Raw genomic sequence first — 16318 nt, forward strand, 5'->3', positions numbered from 1 at the left:
TTTCCCACATTTCATGGAAGAAATTTACGAGTACTTTTGCCTTCATTCTCTGCTGTCTATTTCCATTCATCATGGGTTCAATTTCCAGGTTATCTTTGCACCATTTGAGTGAGGATAGTTGAGTGTTCCTTGAGCCGTGTGAGCTCAATCGCTACAGCAAAAACACTCAGTGATTGCAATATATTGATTGTTTATGAAACACAGTCCAAAATAAATACGCTTACACACAAGCAAGAGACCAATTCTAAGTACGGTTGTTTTTTAGATTTTGTACATGAAAGAATAACTCATCTGAAGACCCTCTTCAGGTCAAGAGTCACCTTTTGAGAAACACGGAAGCAAAGGTTCTGTTGTGGTTATTCTTCCTCGGAAACACACAGACCTTCTGAGCAATCAATATATAAGTAAATAGCAAGGTAATCTAAATTTCTTAACCTTTCACTTTTACTTACGTTGGCTCATCCATCAAGGAACACTAGTTGTGAGGTTTGGTCGAGTCCAGAAAATACAACTGGGCTCAGAAAGCGCCTCAGGCTGAAACACTAACTGGCTGGTAATCCATGCAACACCTAATTATGCTTAGATTTTGATGAGTGCTCCTTGTCCGCCTTGCTAAGGATCAGAATGCCAAGTACAATGAGGCAAGCTCCAAGAAACCACTGCAAGGAAAAGCATTTTTGTTCAGAGCTTTCTGGAATTTCCCCGAAATACATAGAAGCACGTCTCAACTTGGGCGCTAGAACCTCAAACAAAGCACCTTAAAATGTAGGGCTTCGTTGAAGCATAACCAGCCAGCGAGTCCAGATATCAAGAAATTAGACGCGAAATTTGCGACGGTGGCTTGCAAAGATGTGAGAGCTTTCAGACTTCTCACGTAGCAGCTCCACATGAAGACATTGAGCAACACCACGCCTCCATAGCCTCCTATTCTGATGAGCAATGAGAGCTGCCATCGATTGACATGTGCGTAAGTCCCAAATATGTGCAAGCAGAGTAAGACCGGTGCATCGACTGCAGTGAAAAGAAATGTCCACCTGGGGCGATAGAAACTTGGCAAGGACAGCGGACATGGCAGCTGCAGATCCTGCTGCAGACGCCCATAGCCATCCTTGAGGGGAAGAACCTTCCATGATTCAGAAAGAGAGAGAGATAGAGAGAACGTAATAACGAATGGGCCTTGGGGAGTGCATTCCCTTCAGGAACTTCGCCACTGGGCCAGAGAGAGGGCATGGCGCGCCGATGACGTGGTGCTCACAATCGCCACATGGTGCGCACCGATGACGTGGTGTACACAATCGCTACATGGCACATCGTGACCGGTGGGCTTCAAATTACAGCCACATTTTGGCAGCGCATCAAATTGGGGCATGTAAAATAGCTTGATTCCCATTCTAAAAGAGGCAGGATCAGACGGCTCTAGGAGATGAGCTCTCAACTCTATCGAACTTCCGGACAGACCAACGTCTTACTCCGAATTTTTTGTTTTTGGAGGAAATTCCCACTCAACATCTAGGGCACATGGTTTTAGATCGCATTCCGTCAACATCTTAAGTAACCTGCTGGAATCGGTGTTACAAGCACATGTTTCAATTGAAATCCAATAGGCAAGTGTTCTTTATTCTATTGGATACCCCCCTCCTACTGACCCTTACCCGCTTGTGTAAACCAGTTGCATCCAATAGGGCCCCCCAGCAAGAAAATGACACCTATTAATTAATTCGTCTCGCATGGGTGGGGTGAGGCACACAAAAACTTAGGCTTGATCGAAAATTGACGTGCAGATTAGTAGAAGCCGCACGAATACCTATGGAGAAGATTCCAGAGTAGAGAGCTTCTTGGAGAAGCTTCTGCTCTCCAGAAGGTTCTCCAGCCTAGTATAAAGACCAAAGCAGGCTGAAGGAGGAGGGTGGAGGAGAAGGGGGGCCTGTGATGACCAAAGCACGCTGAAGGAGGAGCGTGGAGGATTGTGACGAGCAACCTCTCTATGCCTCCAAATATGATACGGTGAAAGGTGGAAGGCTAAGTGCATGAAACAGGAGGACACAAGTGAGGAACCGGAGAAGAGGGGAGGGAAGGGGAGAGAGGAGGGGTTGAGTGGAAGGCAAGGGGAAATGAGAGGAGTGGGAGGAAAGGGGGAGGAGGGAGGGAGAGGCTAGAAGGAGAGGGAGTGGAGGGAAGGAGAGGCTGAGAGGCGAGGGAGGGAGTAGCAAAACGCAGAGGTAAGGAGGAAGGTGGGTAGACGGAGAGGTAGGGAGGGAGACTTAGGTTAATTTGCAAATGCGCATGTGAATCGATAGCTTAAGAGCTTAGTTTAATTTGTAGATGAATACGAAACAACAAATTAATTAATAGAATAGGTCGCAGATGCCTTCCATTGGTTGGCCTCATGTACCAGCTCAGCATTTCCTTGCCTAAACTTTGCCAAAAGTGCTGCGTGTGAGTTGAAATGCCAAAAAGTGGCATTTTTTCACGATGCCAAACCATCTCCCACAAAAGGGGGCTCATTATGGCGTCCACCCGCCGCCTTGTTGGAGACGGAAAATATGAGTCTCTTAGCAAGCATTTCAAGGCCATTGCGTCCCAAGATTTCCTATTGCGTAGTTTTTTGTCAATGTGGGCCTCATGCAGGGTTCTTGTCAGAAATGGGCAAGGAGGAGCTTGTGGGGACGATCGCTCAAAAATGCCCAACAATGCTCCTTGAGCATTGCCTTACTGTAGCCAATAGGTACCTTCTCTAAGTTTGATCGCTTAATTTTGTCCAAGTTTGAAACATAATGTCACTTAATTTTGTCTTCCCTAATCTGAGAACTTAAAAAAACCCAAATCGATTTCACCGCCTAATTTTGGAAAAAACACCTCATTTCATATTGCCTCTCCATCCTTGTGTTGCTTCCCTTGTGCACCCTCCTTCCTCCTTGCTCTCTTGCTCACCCTACATCAAGCTCCCTCTCCATTTTGTTTGCTCTCCACCAAACCTCTCTCCAAGTCCCTTTAAGGTAAGTATTTCTTTCAACCTACTTTATATTCTAGGTGTTACCTTTTGTTTTTTGTCTCTTTGCTAAGCCTCTAACCATGATGTACTATCATTTTTGGTATTCATGAATGATTTCTTAGAAACATGTGTCTTTGCTTTCCTTTGCTTTGTGAAACTCTTTGCTTTCTCCTTTGCTTCTCTGCAGTTTGCTTCTTAGGAAAAGTGGTGTGTTTCTTTCTTCTTGTGTAAGCACCCACAAGAAACCTAATCTCTCCTTTACGCAGCAATCCAAGCTCTAGGCAAGAACGGCCTCTTCTCTCCCTCTCTTTTTGTTCATGTTGTATTTTATATTATCCATCTGTAATGCCTTAAGCATTAGCAAATGAGATGGTTGTAGCATTTCCCTCTCCTCTTCTCTTCTCTCTTGTTCCCCTCTCCTTACCCACTCTTCTCTCTCTTTCCCCCCCTCTTTTTCCTCTCTTTTCACCTCTCGTCTTTTCTTCTCTCTTTTCCCCTCTCTTTTCTCCTCTTTTTCTGTCTCTTTTACCCCCTCGCTCCCCTCTCTCCTTTCTCTCACCCCCTTTTCCTCTCTCTTTGCCCCCCTCTTTCTCCTCTTTCCCTCCACCTCCATGTCCCAGCTTACTATTTCACTCCCTACTTTTTCTCTCTCAACTATTGGTGGACTGACAACTTACCATTTCACCCATAGGGTAGGCCATTTGAATGACAAAAGTCATTCAAGTTTTTTCTCTTTTCTCCTCTCTTTTCCCCTCTTTTCCCCTCTTTTTCTCCTCTCTTTTCCCCTCTTTTTCTCCTCCTCTTTCTCCTCTTATCCCCTCTCTTTTACCCTCTTTTTTGCTTCTCTTTCCCCCTCTCTCTATTCTCCTCTTCTTTCCACTCTTTTACCCTCTCTTTTCCCTCTTTCTTTTCTCTCTTTTTTTATCTCTTTCCCCTCTCTTTTACCCTCTCTTTCTCCTCTTTCTCCTCTTTCCTACATCTGTTTTTCCTCTCTTTCCCCCTCTCTCTTTTCTCTCTTTTCTCCTCTCTTTTGTCTCTTTTCCCCCTCTTGCCCCCTCTCTTTTATCCTCTCTTTCTCCTCTTTTCTTCCCCTTTGTCCTCTTTTTCCTCTCTTTTTTCCTCTCTCTTTTCTCTCTCTTCTCCCCTCTCTTTTACCTTCTCTTTCTCCTTTTTCCACCTCTCTTTTCCCTCTCTTTCTCCTCTTTTCTGCCTCCTTCCCCTCATTTATCTCCTCTCTTTTCCCCTCTCTTTCCCCCTCTCTTTCTTCTCTTTTCTGCCTCTTTCTCCTCTTTTCCCTCTCTTTTCCCCTCTGTATTTTCTCCTCTAGCTTTCCATCTCGTTTAATCTCTATTTTTGCTCTTTCCCGCCACTTTCTCCTCTTATCCACCTCCTTTCCCCTCTCTCTTTTGTCTATTTTCTCCTCTCTTTTCCCTTCTCTTTCTCCTCCCACCTCTTTTTTACTTCTCTTTTGCCCTCTTTCCACCTCTTCCTCCTCTCTTTTGCCCTCTCTTTTATCCTCTCTTTCTCGTCTTTTCCGCCTCTCTTTTCCCCTCTATTTTTCCTCTCTTTTCCCCTTCTCTTCTTCTCTCTTTTCTCCTTTCTCCCCTCTCTTTACTGTCTCTTTTTGCTCTTTCCCCCTCTCTTTTCACTCTTCTCCTCTCTTGTCCCCTATCTTTTCCCCTCTCTTTCTCCTCTTTTTTGCCTCTCTTTTCCCCGCTCTTTCTCCTCTTTTTTTACTCTTTCCTTTCTTTCTCCTCTTTTCCTTTCTCTTTCTCCTTTTCTCCTCTTTCCCTTCTCTTTTCTCCGTCTCTTTTCCCCTCTGTATGTGTATTTCATATTCCCCTTTTATCTTTTAGGGTCTATTGTTAATTTAGTTTGGTGTTTTGTTTGTTTGTGTCTTTCCATTATAATAGCTATGTCTTCACCTCGGTCTTCAACATCATAGTTGAGCCATTTGACATGCACCTTCGAGATGAGCCTAGATGAGATTGTTGGTATTATGAGTCTTGCCTTGCTAGGGACATCAGATCAGGTTCTTCAGTCTCACATGAACTCATCTCATGCCTCTCCAGTCTCTTCGTATGGCAAGCCTCATCGCCCTAGTGGAGAGAGGTCGCCACTCCCTAGTGTGGCATCATCAGCTACTACTGTTGTAGGGAGTTGAAGTCATAAGAAGAGTTGGGGATGTTAAGGGGTCTCCCATAAAGTATAGATGAGATAGCGGGTTGTTGCAGGCACTACAAGAAAGATGGTCCAGAGGCTCTTGAGACACAACCTGCCACTTTTCCCATTGCTAGTCTTACCATGGACTCTTGCTGCTATCAATCCACCCCTTGACACTCCCACTACCCTCGTCACACCTCGTATCACGTCCACCCCTCCCACCAGTGCACCCACCCCCTTCTTCTAGCCCATTAAACTACTATTGGAATCCATCCAATGAAAACTTATATTATTATGTCAACCATCTAAAGGAAGTCATTGAAGATGATAAAGGAATCATCACGATGGGTTGAATGAGGTAGCTTATGCATATCACATTTGAGGGGAAGCTTTTTGGTGATTGGCAAAACCAAGAAAAGATATATATATATATGACCAGCTAGTACCCGAACCCATCGAAATACGTGTTTGATGATGCATAGAGATGGGAGATGTACTCAAACATTGAAGAGGAGGCATCCGCAATGTAGTGAAGCTAGTTAAACCGAGTCCGCCATATCTAAATAGGGTGGATTGGAAGACATCAAGAAAGATCTTCAAGATGTATTAAGAAAGCGGGACAACCAGAGGAAGGGAGCAACAGCACGTGTCCTTGGATTCAAGGTACTTCACACCTCAGGAATGGTGGTGGTTGAAATCCATACATCATCATGAATGGACTAAAACCTAAAAGACATCTTTCTTATTGGGGTGCACTCTTGTTTCTGCCTATCCTCTTCTGAAAGACATCTTTCTTATTGGGGTACACTCTTGTTTCCTAAGCCTAAAATGCAAAGACAATATCCGGAATGTTTTGTGTAATGCTAGTACATTGTCATTATTGTCTTTGGCACGAGGATGGCAACAACATTACTTGAAGTTTGATGAAAAATGAAAATTTGCAGAGTAAAATTTCCTTTTATGGACACCCAAAAGATTCAAAGCTTTTGCAATGCTGAATTCCTAGTTTTTTGGTCAGATATCATCAACATCATCATGGTAAACCTTTTGAAAAAAAATTCATCAAGGACCCCTATCCGTAGTGAAGGGGTGTGAATGGACCCTTGAGGTTCCAACTTCCCTTAGTCTTCTCTCTTGAGAAATTCAATCATGTATTGCACGTATGCAGAGTTACAATTATTCCTCCATTTGTATTTCTAAGTTTGTGAAGTTTGATTCCTATTCTTCTCTTCCTGAAATCTAAATTCCTAATAGGTAGAAATGTCATTTTCTCTACTGGTTACACTAGTGATCTTGCAAACAATTGGGTGCATGGAGATGAATGAATTCTACAAATTTTCTTGAGGGCATATGGGAAAGGAGTTTCCGTTTAAGAATTCTTGGGGGGATAATGAATGTCTAAAGCAGTGTTTGTGCCTATTGGAAGTACCCAATTCTAGCCCCATGAATGTCAAAGCAGTGAGTGCACCAGACCTGACGCTCCTCAAGAAGATGGACAAGGTGCTTCTTTTCTTTTTGGGGGTAGGAAAAAAATTTGTGTATTATATATTCACAAGTAATTTATTACATAGCTTTTTGTGTCTATCCTCTTTTGAAAGACATCTTTCTTATTGGGGTACACTCTTGTTTCCCGAGTCTAAAATGCAAAGACAATATCCAGAATGTCTTGTGTAATGCTACTACATCATCATTTTTGTATTTGGCATGAGGATGGCAACAACATTGCCTGATGTTTGATGAAAAATGAAATTTTGTAGAGCAAAAATTTCTTTTATGGAGACCCAATAGAGTCAAAGTTTTTGCAATGTTGAATTCCTAGTTTTTTGGTTAGATATCATCAACATCATCATGGTAGAACTTTTGAAAAAACTTTATCACAAGTTTGTGGTTGGTTGACATGGATTAAGGTGTTGTGGATGTTGGATACAATTGCTCCTTGCAATTGAATGTCATTTTGCCATTGTGCAAAAGGTTGACATTGGAATGAAAAATGATTTGTTCAAAGATATCCTTTCTGGCTAATACTGAATCCATTCCACTTGTCTATTTTTGAAAGACCGACATGACCTCATTCGCTATCTTTTGCCTCTTGTCCACATCGACTACAACATTAGCCTGATCTTTTGTACCTTTCTTTCGCTTTTCTTTGTGTGGATGATTTCTTTTCTTTGCAGACTCATAGCTTTTGACAATGCTTATTTCTTGTTCTTGATGGGTTAGGTTTCTCTTTTGTTGAAGAAAAAGCGTTAGATGCACCTGCATAAAAGAAAAATAAAAGATTAGTCCTTGGATAACTACATGTCACCTTCATATTGTCATTTTGAAAGATCAATCAAGAATAGAAAAGCAAATGTACACAAGCACTTACCATTTTGTTGACAGAGAATGAAATACAACTGACAGTAGTCTGAGTCTCCCAGGAGGTGATGGTTAGCTTCTTGTTGTAACAACCAAGGTAGGCAACCTCCTAGGCAAGAGCTTATAGGATAAGACAATGCAGATAGAGAGCATGTAGCGGAGGAATAGGTAAGCTGGGAGAGAACAAGAGTGACCTTGCAAGTTAACACACAGGAGAGAGAACTTGTAGTGAGGACACACGAACCAGGATAGATGGAAACGATCGAGAAAGAGAGAGAGAAGAGGGCAAGGAAACGTCGGAAGTGGCATGTTGCACATGTCCTTTGATTTTTATTTGAAAATTTGTATTTTTAAGGTGCTTTTGCAAGCACTCAAAAAGAAATGTCCATGGACCCTCCTTTTTAGTCTAGCCAATCATTCTTCCACCCCTAAATAGTACTAAATAGTACTATGTAGCATATGATAATGGTACTTAGCATATGAGGGAATATGATAGTAACACCTAAGTAGTACTAAATGGTACTAAATAGCATGTGATAGTGGTAATAAATAGCATATGACAGTAATACTTAGCTTGAGAGATATTATGTCAGTAGTACCTAAATAGTAGCTAATTAGTATCAAATAGCATATGACAGTGGTACATAGCATGTGAGAGCATATGATATAGTACCTCAATAGTATCAAATAATACTAACTAGTACTAGCATATGACAATCATTCTTAGGGATAGTGCAAGCTCACCAGAATGCAAAATCGATGGCAGGATTTTATGGCCACACATAAAAATAATTTCATGGCATAGCGCTTCTAGACTCACATTGGTGCGCAAAATGGGACCTTCATTTTTGAAGGTGCCATTTTGAGCACTAGTGCACCCTTTGAGTGCCAACTAAGGTTTGACAAGGATCTCTACATCTTTGGGTATTGCTGTGTACACACTCTAGCACTCAGTCAAAGCATCATTAGAGTTTTGAAATGCAAACCAGTTAGTTCACATGAGTTTGAAGGATGTTGAGTTTCCTGGTCATGCTAGGTGTGCATTTTCTCTTCCATTTGCATGGGCCCTTCGCATATGGAGAGTGATATCTAGCAAATTACAATGGAATATTGAACAGTACCAAATAGTAGTAGTACTCATTAGATCTATTAAATAGTACTAACTAAGTAGTGGTATAACAGTGATAATTAGCATTTGATAGTGGTACCTAGCATGGGAGAGTGGTACTTAGCATATGTTGAGTAACAAATAATACTAACTAGTACTACGTAGTGCTAACAGTTTCATAGTGCTTAGTACAAAATAGTACTATTTGTGCTACTACTCGACATGATGCACCTCTGTAACCTCCAAGTAATGGGTGGGATGTTTTGCATACTTTTTTGGGCTTAGCTATCCTTCTTGTTTGGAGATAGTATTGTCTCTCTAGAAATCGATGACACATTGAACAACCTCAGAATGCAGGCAATCTTGCCTATGCCTCCAAACTTCCATTATCCATTTGAAATTTTCTCATTCTATATCGACACAAGATCGACATGATGCATCTTCAAATTGCATGGTTGAATAACAAGGGCAATCATGTGGAGAGCAGCAAAATGATCGATTTGATATGAACAAAGCCATTTCTTGTACAATTGGCAGCTTTTAACTAGAAGCAAGAGGCCTTATTGGCATAAAGGCTAGCTTCTTATCCATAGAGACCTCAAAGAGTATCTTTATAATTTTCTTTTGAAATGATTTAGAGAGCCCAAAGAGCTAGGTTGGACTAGGACACCTTGTTGGCATAAAATCTTTCATCGACCTTAAGAGACCCAAATAGTATCTTCATGATTTTCTTGTGTCATGGTTTGAGGATTACATATATTGTCATCAACACTGGTGATTAAAGAGACATGAAAGGTCTTCAAGATTAGGATCTATTACATTATTTTTGTGTGTGCCTTGGTTGTAGTGCTAGCATGGAATGCAAGTTCGGAATGCTTGCCTTCAAATATGTGATGCTTTTTATGCATGACCAAAAAGATGCTTTGAAGGCATGCTTCTAATTAGTCATTTCATTGGTTTTAAGATCAATGATTTGAAGGTTTTTAAAAAAACGTAATTTTGAAACGATTACCTTCAAATAAAAAAGGCATCCTTCCAATCATTGCATTGCTTTGAAGATGTGGCTCCCAATCAGTCAAATGCTTCAAGTCACTACATTACTTCAAAGATTAATGCATGTTTAGAATACTCTTAATATGCAACCACACAATAATCTACCATTTGAAACCCTTACCTTCTTTTCTTAATCTCTCACACTCCTCTAAATCCATGTCCTAGAACCTTGTCAACTAACCTTCTTTCTCAAGTGATCATGGATCAAGGATTGTGTTACAAGTGTTGCTCAACATATGTGAGTCTTATATCATGTGAAGTCCCCCAAGAGTTGTGTTATATAATGTTCTTAAAAATGACAAAAAAGATGAAGTCCCTCCAGCTCAGACCAAGAAAATCTTGCAAAAAAATGAAAAAGTTTGCAAAAAATAAGCACCCAACTCGCAATGTCATCATGTACTTAAAACTGCAAAGTGGTCTTAGCATCATCAAGAATCCTCCTCTTCATAGTGCTAACTCCCTCTAAACTAGACAAGGTTGATTCGATCTCACTCTCCTCCATGTTGCACACCCTAATAAAAAAGGCATCCCAAATGCTTCTCATCACTCTCTTGTGCTCGCCTTTAATTAGTTCTTCCCCTACTTTTCACTTAGTGCTGGTAGTTGAGGCCATGCTTGTGATTAAATCTTGCTGTGTGTTTGTGGAAAGCTTTCTCACTTGACACTAGCAAATAGCTGCAGTTGCCACACAATAGTGAGCAGGTAGGCATCTGACAATAACTCCCACCCTATTCATTCTTAATTTTTTTAATTACATAAAATGCAAATGAGTTATCATGCTGCATGTATTAATGTAAAAGTTTGAAGATTAATAACTTTCAATGCAACAAATGATTCTTTCAATGCACGCATGCAACAAATGATTCTGTCAATGCATGCATGCAACAAATGCAACATAATTTCTTAAAAATTGACCCCCCCCCTTTATGTGGAGGGCCAAGGAAACCTAGTTCTAAGTTGTGGTTCCAACTAGCCCCCCTTCCTACTCAGGACGCGGGACCAGGAACCACTTCCTAGACTAGGCCCCTCGACCAAGACTTGGACAGAGGAGGATTTTTACTTATTCTCAATCCACTGCTAGTGAAAATGAAACTGGTGGTTGGCATATATCTTGGGGCGATAGTACTACCATTGGTAATTATTGTATTACTACCGGTAGTAGTAATACTACCAGCGGTAAGTAACATACTACCGCCGGTAGTGCTACTATTCCTTGTGGGAATCCTTTAACTATCGATGATAATAAAATTACCAACGGTATGGTTAATACTACCTTCGGTAGTATTGTGTTTTAAAACTATTGGCGATAGTATAAGAACTATCACCACTACCAGGATACCGCCGGTAGTGTTTGTACTACCATTGGTATGTATCCGATTTCTTGGTCAGGGCCACCTGATAGCATAAAGGCATAATTGTATTCATGAATGTGTGAAATACATCATCACGACACATAATCACAAGAAAATTCACATGCTTACGTGAATATGCAATCCTTATCTAAGATCATTGAAGAGTAACAATTCAAAGGTTGTGTGTAGAATGGATGATTCTACTATGCATGCGGTGGAATCTCAAGCCATTATTAATGATGTTGTTGCTTATCCTAGATATATAACACAGCTTTGCTAGGTGAAGATGAATTGTGCACATCTCCACCAAAGTACTCTGAATGGAGCATACTACAATTGACATTGACAATTGTGTGACATGTCAAACCAGTGTACCAGAAAGCTTGACTTGAGTTCGAAGGTAGACATTTTGATTAGGAAACATGTAATGGGTTGTGAATGAGACAAAATTTCCAAAGGAGTCAATATCACTGGCGATTGTAGATAACCACTGGGTGTTGTCAAAGAAGTGTAAAGTGCTAATAAGTTAGCTACAAAGAGAGTGGCACTCCACATGATTGCCAACAAATCAGCGGCAAACTCAACCCTGTCTAGTTTAGAGGGAGTTAGCACTATGGAGAGGAGTATTCTTGATGATGCTAAGACCAATTTGCAGTCTAAATGTCATGATGACATTGCAAGCTGGGTGCTTATTTTTTGCAAACTTTTTCATTTTTTTGTGAGCTTTTCTTGGGCTGAGCTCAAGGGACTTGATCTTTTTGTCATTTTTAAGAACATTATATAACACAACTCTTGGGGGACTTCACATAATATAAGACTCACATATGCTAAGCAACACTTGTAACATAGCCCTTGATCCGTGAGATCACTTGAGAAAGAACGTTAGTTGACAAGGTTTTAGGACATGGATTTAGAGGACTGTGAGAGATCAAGAAAAGAAGGTAAGGGTTTCAAATGATAGATTATTGTGTGGTTGCATATTAAGAGTATTCTAAACATGCATTAATCTTTGAAGTAATGTAGTGACTGGAAGCATTTGACTAATTGGGAGCATGCACATCTTCAAAATGATGCAATGATTGGAAGGATGCATTTTTTATTTGAAGGTAATCATTTCAAAATTACATTTAAAAAAAAAAACTTCAAATCATTGATCTTCAAACTAATGAAATGACTAATTAGAAGCATGCATTCAAAGCATCTTTTTGGTCATGCATAAAAAGCATCATGTATTAGAAGGCAAGCTATTTGAAGGCAAGCATTCCAAGCTTGCATTCCATGCAAGCACTACAACCAAGGCACACACACAAATAATGTAATAGATCCTAATCTTGAAGACCTTTCATGTCTCTTTAATCACCAGTGTTGATGACAATATATGTAATCCTCAAACCATGACACAAGAAAATCATGAAGATACTTTTTGGGTCTCTCCTATAGCACTTTTATCTTGTTAGCTTGGCACTCTCTATCCCTTCTTTGCTATTTTACGTGAGCATTTCTCAACTGCTCTAGCTCTCTCTTTTCTGGTTCAATGTTTCCCTTAGTTTTTGCTTAGTAGTAGCTCAGTGTGCTCTCAAGTTCTAAGTGCTTGAGCTAGCTTCCTCTTTTTCATCTCAGCATGTGTGTTTCTTGTGATTACTTATGTAGTGTTTAATCATGCTTAATCATGCTCTACGAGTTCAGGAAACTCTATCCCTTGTTGGCTTTGCTCTTCTTTGAACTTCACCGCCTTCAAGATTAGATGGTCCTTGTTGCCCTTTCGTATGACTACAAACTAGTCCAGAGTCTCTATGATTTGCTCTATGCATGGTTGTAAATCCTTCCCCAGCCTTCAACAAGGCTCTTGGTTTTCCCATTTGCTTGGTGAGTCCTCACAGCTCAGACTTTATTCTTTTTCTTTGACAGTTTGGAATGCACTTCTGCGAGGGGTGTGATTTCCTTGCGAGCTTTTTTACAATTCCATAAATTCTATGAGTTTTTTTTTGCATTTTCTCCATACTTTGATAATAAATGCATTAGGGTTGCATATAGTGAGCATAGCAAAGCTTGCACACTATGTGATCCAATCAATAGACAGATATATAATCTCATGAGATGTAGTAGAGCATGTGGGGACAAAAGGTAGTAGAGCTTACATCCAATTCATGCATATTATGACTATTTGTACATCATGTGGGGACAAAAGGTTTTAAACAATCCAAATTAAGTGGTGCTTGAGAACCATCATGGTCCACAATTGTGGAGAATCTCATTGATACAGGACATTTTTCACCAATAGATATGAAATCACATGATGCTTGAAGAACTAGATTATAGTTGAAAGGAATTGAATGCTCCCAAAGTCATGGGACTATTTGGTCCCTTGTTTACATTCTATCTTGGTTTGGTCTACATTTTAGCACTATTAGCCTAGAACCATGGGTTGCAAAGGAGGGAGGGCCAACAAAAGCACTACTCTTTCAATTTGCTTTTTGGAGGAGTTGATTCGCTAAATCTCACATAGTGAATTTGTGTGGGAATTGAACCCAAGGCTTGGACCACACTTCATATTTCTTACAAAGACCATATTCTTATGAAGACCATAATGCCCAATCCACATTACAACCATCAATAATATGGAACCAAAGGGACCCACCAACCTCCTCCATGTACTTTACTCAAACTCACAATTCTTACAAAAACCATAATGCCAGATGTACATTATAGCCATAAACATTGCATGTGAAAACCATAATGCCAGATGTACATTATAGCCACCATAAACACTGTATGTAAAAACCATAATGCCATATGTACATTAGAGCCATAAATATTATAGAAAGAAGCATAGAAATCCAGCCTCCTTCATGCACTTTACTTAACAATGATGCAAAATAGAGGGATACTATGGATCCAAAAAAGAGTAGAAAACATTATAGCCATAAATATTACAGAAAGAACCATAGAAAACTAGCCTCCTTCATGCATTTTACTTAACAATGATGACATATAGAGGGATACTATGGATCCAAAAAGAGCAAAAAGCATAGAGCAATAAAGACACTCTTGTGCCACACAACCACCATGACCAAGGACATAGTATGTGTTACATGGCAACCTCAACAAGAACATCAAAAGTGATGATCACAAGTATTAATATCAATACTACATAGTTTATGGAAATGCTATTTTGTACTAGTTGATTGTAGACACACGTCAGCAACAACATTGTCATTCTCTATGGAAAGACAATGGCAACCTAAGTCTTTGCAAAGCCTTGCCATCCCAAAGCAACCTGCAAAGGCATCGATGATGCACTCACTAGGTCTGTGAATGTTTTCAGTATCCACCTACAAGAAGCACTAAAAGGGATCACAGGATGTTTGACAATCCATATTTGTTTTCCTTGAAAGAACTGCAATTATACCCCATAAATTCAATCTGTGCTTGTATAGGATCTTACTTGTGCAAGTAATCTGATCTTTTTGCCCCTCCTCGTAAGTGATGCAACTTGTGTCCGTTTTGCAACATGTTTATGGTCATACCCATGTAGCACTGATGTCTTTGCTGGAAAAAGCTTGTTAGAGACATTTGCACTTGCCTGTCGATCCATGTGTGGGAGGTCAGATTTTCCACGCCACAAGATACCCATTTGTAGATTGCGAACCTAATGGATGATGATACCTCAAGTTAGATACATCCTTAAGATCCAAATCATGCTTATTAGACCAATATAAACAAACATTTAGGTGATTTAATGTACCTCCTCTCCATCATCACGTAATTAACCAAAGTCAAGAAGCACCATATATGATCGATGAAGCTTGAACTCGGCCTTCTTTGCATGTGCAAATATAAAGCCCCAATGTTCTAGGAGAGAGCAAGTCACGTACCACCCCTGGTCTACTACGAAGTCATTGACAAACTTTGCCACCTTGCAGATAGCTTGAGGGAGAATCTATTCCACTCTGGGCATGTAGTACTACTTATGAGTTCCACTGCCAAACTTGTGGGAAAAGCTACCCATACCAAGAAAACCACCTCGACACAAGAATTATCATTGTGTGACAGACCTGGTGCTTTCACTTTTCTTAAAAATCTATCAACCCTACAATGAACAATTCAATCTCCCTAGATCAATGACTTATATTCCAAAATAGATTCTTGAATGTACGCATTTCTTAAAAAAGAAACACTTACAGCTTTGGTGCATTCAACAACTGAATGATATCTTATGTAATTACATCCATATATGCAAACAACTTCACATCTGCATCAAATCCTAGCTTGAAATCTTCAGTTTGGCTACGAAATCAAAATAATCACAAGAAAGAGAGGAGTGATACTCACTAGATAAACTTAGTTGTTGATTAATGGAATTGGTTCTTGAAGCATGAAAATCAAGTCGTTGCTTTATTCTTAGCTCTCGAGTCTTATACGACTCTACATTCTTCGATAGGATCTACTTGTAAGAATTACAAAGGACAAGACTCTAGGTTAACTATTACATAAGTATGAGGAGTAGAGGTCTCATAGGTATTTTCTTGATAGAGTTGACTCTCCGTCCATTAATCTAGGTCACATTGTGATATCAACATAAGGGTTCTTTGCATCCAAATCATCCTCATCCATATTGTCTTCCATGTTCTTCTCGAAGACGGAGGAGCAAATGTTGCAAACTTAAGTATATAGTAGATACCCACAAATATAGACATTGGTCTAGATGCCTATGGAATAGGGAACTTTGGAGTATTACCTTCACGTCTATTTTTCTCAGTGGGATGTACTTTTCCCAGCGGGTAATCCAACCACCAAGGACACACATTAATCTCCCAAATCATTATGCCCTTATCTTTCCAAGATAAGGGATGCATGCTTCCCTCTTTCTCCATTTTGTCCATGCCATGACCTCATATGGCATCCTTGAAGATGAATTGGTATCATGCAAAGATCGTATCCACCTATTATGTATGAAAGAATGTAGACATATGAGTAAAACAGTTTATTAATCCTAAGAGAAAGGAGAGGGTTGCTATTGTACCACTATACACCAAGCGTAAGGATGACTCCTACATTTCTGGCTACTTATTTGCCTCAAGAGTAGGCTTCCAAAGCATAGGGAAGGCTTCTTGGAGGTGAAGTCATCTTTTTTCTCGAGCAAATGTCTCAAACCCATCGGCCAGTTCCAAATCATGGCTTCACAAATTGTTGATGATGGAAATCCCTCGCTCAAACAAGTATTGCCAATATGTTTTCTTTTTCACATGTAGTCGAAACTTTTGGGCATCCCCATACTTAGCAAATGCAACT

General features: G+C 40.1%; 1 protein-coding gene across 1 annotated transcript; it reads right to left on the reverse strand.

Annotated features, from left to right (window-relative positions):
• Positions 1–209: 209 nt before the first annotated feature.
• LOC147887907 (cell growth defect protein) lies at positions 210–1221 on the reverse strand. Its single transcript, XM_087393796.1, has 3 exons — positions 1035–1221; positions 758–946; positions 210–659 (listed from the first exon to the last, which is right to left on the reverse strand). Exons 1-3 carry the CDS (start codon positions 1128–1130, stop codon positions 570–572), a joined length of 375 nt encoding a protein of 124 aa, XP_087249922.1. The 5' UTR covers positions 1131–1221; the 3' UTR covers positions 210–569.
• Positions 1222–16318: the final 15097 nt, after the last annotated feature.

This window comes from Dipteris shenzhenensis, chromosome 22, assembly GCF_047967505.1.
Source record: "Dipteris shenzhenensis isolate YYH24624 ecotype China chromosome 22, Dip_SZ_1.0, whole genome shotgun sequence".
NCBI classification, from domain to species: Eukaryota; Viridiplantae; Streptophyta; class Polypodiopsida; order Gleicheniales; family Dipteridaceae; genus Dipteris; species Dipteris shenzhenensis.

What these genes read in the sequence shown, in the direction of transcription:
- LOC147887907 (XM_087393796.1), bottom strand. Translation starts at nt 1,130, where the DNA reads ATGGAAGGTTCTTCCCCTCAAGGATGGCTATGGGCGTCTGCAGCAGGA. An exon ending in CCAAGTTTCTATCGCCCCAG is followed by an intron (nt 947 to 1,034) that starts GTGGACATTTCT and finishes AATCGATGGCAG; the next exon opens with CTCTCATTGCTCATCAGAAT. An exon ending in ACGAAGCCCTACATTTTAAG is followed by an intron (nt 660 to 757) that starts GTGCTTTGTTTG and finishes TTTTCCTTGCAG; the next exon opens with TGGTTTCTTGGAGCTTGCCT.